The sequence below is a fragment of the Galendromus occidentalis genome, unplaced genomic scaffold, assembly GCF_000255335.2.
Source record: "Galendromus occidentalis unplaced genomic scaffold, Mocc_1.1 scf7180000077074, whole genome shotgun sequence".
In the NCBI taxonomy this organism is placed as follows: Eukaryota; Metazoa; Arthropoda; class Arachnida; order Mesostigmata; family Phytoseiidae; genus Galendromus; species Galendromus occidentalis.
Window position 1 is genome coordinate 19,792 of NW_003805062.1, and position 2,904 is coordinate 22,695.

Consider the following 2,904-nt stretch of genomic DNA (forward strand, 5'->3'; position numbering starts at 1 on the left):
GATGAGGTACCAGGAACGCCAAGGATGGCGGGAAGCATTGTGTTGAGAAAATTCTGGAATCCGAAAGCTATGCTGAGAACAGCAACAGTGTAGTGTCGCTAATTAGGTACCACGATAGAGATCGATGAGTTCCACGTCCGGAGCGTCAGGCCGGAATGTTCCTGCCGGCTCCTCGTTTAGGGAGCACGCCACAAGCCCTACGTGTTTACATTGATGAATGCATTTCTGCATTTCTAGCGGGGAGAAGTCTGAGTTCAGCGGGGCTGGCGATTTGGTGACTTCACCTGTTTTGGCGAGTTATTCTGGGGTGACGACGGAATCGATCTAAAAGAGAAGATTCTTGGACCGAGTAGTAGACTGTATGATGCGGACCCGGACTCAACGCAACATGGATACCTCATCACAAGATAGCGAGATGAACTGGATAGGTGTGCACTTTTGGGCAAAACAAAGCTTCGTACAGAATACGACCGGAACTTGAGCGAATAAGATCGGAGGAGCTCATGAGAACTCATTCAAAAATGCATATAAACTCGGAATTTTTATTTTATTAATTTGTTACCGGGGCTTTACTTCAGAAAATTTAGATTAGGCCGCCATTGGAATCCGTACAAGTCGCCACGAAGGGCTTACTCGCCGATTCGTCGAGTCGCACGCCCCGCTGGATTCAGAATTCTCCCCGCTAAAAATGCGTTCATCAATGTAAACAAGTAGGGCTTGTGGCGTAGACCCCTCGTTTATTGAACATGACACTGGCGGCGCCACCGTCGCTAGACCCGTTAGACTCTAACACTACACTCCCCCTCCTTAATGGTCCCCAGCGCCGCGACATCAATTTCACACATATCCTAATCTCAAACATTAATATTGCGGAGCCAGGCGGGCATCATACGCCCAGTCCGCCGTCGCTTTCTACTCTGTCGCGGTTGGCTTGTCGCTTCCGAACTTGTACTTGATCTCATGCGTTTGCTGTAGACCACGTCTTCCATTCTCACAAGTGGGCCTGGCTCCGAGGCAACGATCGTTTCCACCTCCGAGTCCTCTGATTCCATCAGAACCAGACTTCCCTGTGTCTGCTCTTGACCTTCCTCTCTTCCGTCACCGGAGCAGCCCTCGTCAATAAGTTCGGGCGGTTTGTGTGGAAGGTCGCGCGTCGTCTCGATTCCCGTCGCTCTCGCGTCGGTCTCTGCCGCTGCCGTTGGAGATGCCAGAAAGTCGATATCGCCGAAATAGTCGGTCGATACTGTGGTGTGTTCATAGGGAGCTTTGCTATGAGCGGCCATACGATTAGCATGCCAAATCCGGTCATCCGACGTTTGGAAAGTGTCGCGTCCCATTTGGCGTGTGATCTGAACGGGGTCTGAGTACTTTTTCTGTCCTTTGGTGACCGACGGTTTCTGGATTCGGACGAAGTCACCTTCTCGTAGATTGTGTGGTCGAGCTGCTCTCCGAAGATTCGCATACCATGTCTGCTTGCTTTGGTTTTCCTCGACTTTAGCGCGGAGTGCCTGGGTTTTCTCGGAAAGGGGACGTCTAGCGAGTGGAGTCTCCCCGCTGACATCCAATCTCGTTTTGGGTGGTCTTCCGTGAAGCAACTCAGCCGGCGAAACGCCGGTCGTAGCTTGAGGTGTCGAATTGTATGAACCCAGCATCTCTATCAGGCGATCCCTGATATTACCGCCCGCCATTTTAGCCGTTGCCAACATGTGGCCTAGGGTGCGATTGAATCTCTCAATTAATCCATTCGCTCTCGGATGATAATTTGGGCTCTTGTAATGCTTGACACCATACTCCTGAAGGAATTCGTTGAACTCTCTTGATGTGAACTGTACTCCATTATCCGAGACCAACGTTTCCGGTACGCCCTCACGATTGAAGATCCGCCGCAGGAAAGAGATGACTCGACTCGTAGTAACTTCGTTAACCAGCTCCACTTCTGCCCATTTCGAGTGATAATCGATGACGGCGATAGCGAAGCGAAATTGAGATCCTAAGGTGCTATCGGGGCCCCTTATGTCAATGGCCAAACGCTGCCATGGATACTCCGGAAAATCGGTGGGGGTGATTGGAGCTGAGTTCGGTACCACTGTTTTGTCGTGCTCCGAGCAGAGCTTGCAACTTCGTATGGCTTCTTCGATGAACCGATCCATTGACGGCCACCAGTATCTTGCGCGTAATCGGTGCTTCGTCCTGACTATTCCGGGGTGAGCGTCGTCATGTGCCAGACGGAACGCTCGCAGGCGTAGTGATTCGGGTAGCGTAATGCGATCCGCTTTCAATATGACGCCGTCGACCACCGTTAGATCCGCGTGAATCGCTTGATACCTCCCAAACTTCTTCACCGGAGAATTTTTTTTAGAGCCTCCATAAGATTCGAGAGCTCGGCGTCCTCGCTTGTACGTTTGGAAATTTCCGACCATGTGAACGGCTTGAGCTTCTCGCCTAATGTGGCTATCACGAGTTCCGCGGGGTCGTGGACGGTATAGGTGATTGGAAGCGGTAGTCGTGATAACATATCAGGCACGTTATGAGAGCTCCCTCGCCGATACTCGACATTGAAACTATATGTGCGGAGCTTCTCAAGCCACCGCCCAATCCTCAGCGGCCCTCGTCCACTTCCCTTGGGCCCAAAAGTGTGCTAAAAGCCTGGTGGTCCGTCCGTAGGGTGAATCGTCTACCCCAGAGGTACACATGCCAGTGACTCAATCGCGAAGAGACAAGAAAGAGCTTCCTTCTCGCCTGTCGAGTATTTGAGCTGGGCCCCGTCAAATGAGCGAGACGCATACGCTATGGTTTTTCCCCCGATGGATGACGTTGAAGTAGCACGCAGCCCATACCGATTTCTGACGCGTCACATGCTACAATAGTTGGTAGGTTTTGATCGAAAATCGTCAGGGGACAGGC

General features: G+C 51.7%; 1 protein-coding gene across 1 annotated transcript; it reads right to left on the reverse strand.

Annotated features, from left to right (window-relative positions):
* Positions 1-854: 854 nt before the first annotated feature.
* On the reverse strand, positions 855-2,420 carry LOC108863839 (uncharacterized protein K02A2.6-like). The gene has a single exon (XM_018638470.1). The coding sequence runs from the start codon at positions 2,418-2,420 to the stop codon at positions 855-857; it is 1,566 nt and encodes a 521-aa protein (XP_018493986.1).
* Positions 2,421-2,904: the final 484 nt, after the last annotated feature.

What these genes read in the sequence shown, in the direction of transcription:
- LOC108863839 (XM_018638470.1), bottom strand. Translation starts at nt 2,420, where the DNA reads ATGGTCGGAAATTTCCAAACGTACAAGCGAGGACGCCGAGCTCTCGAA.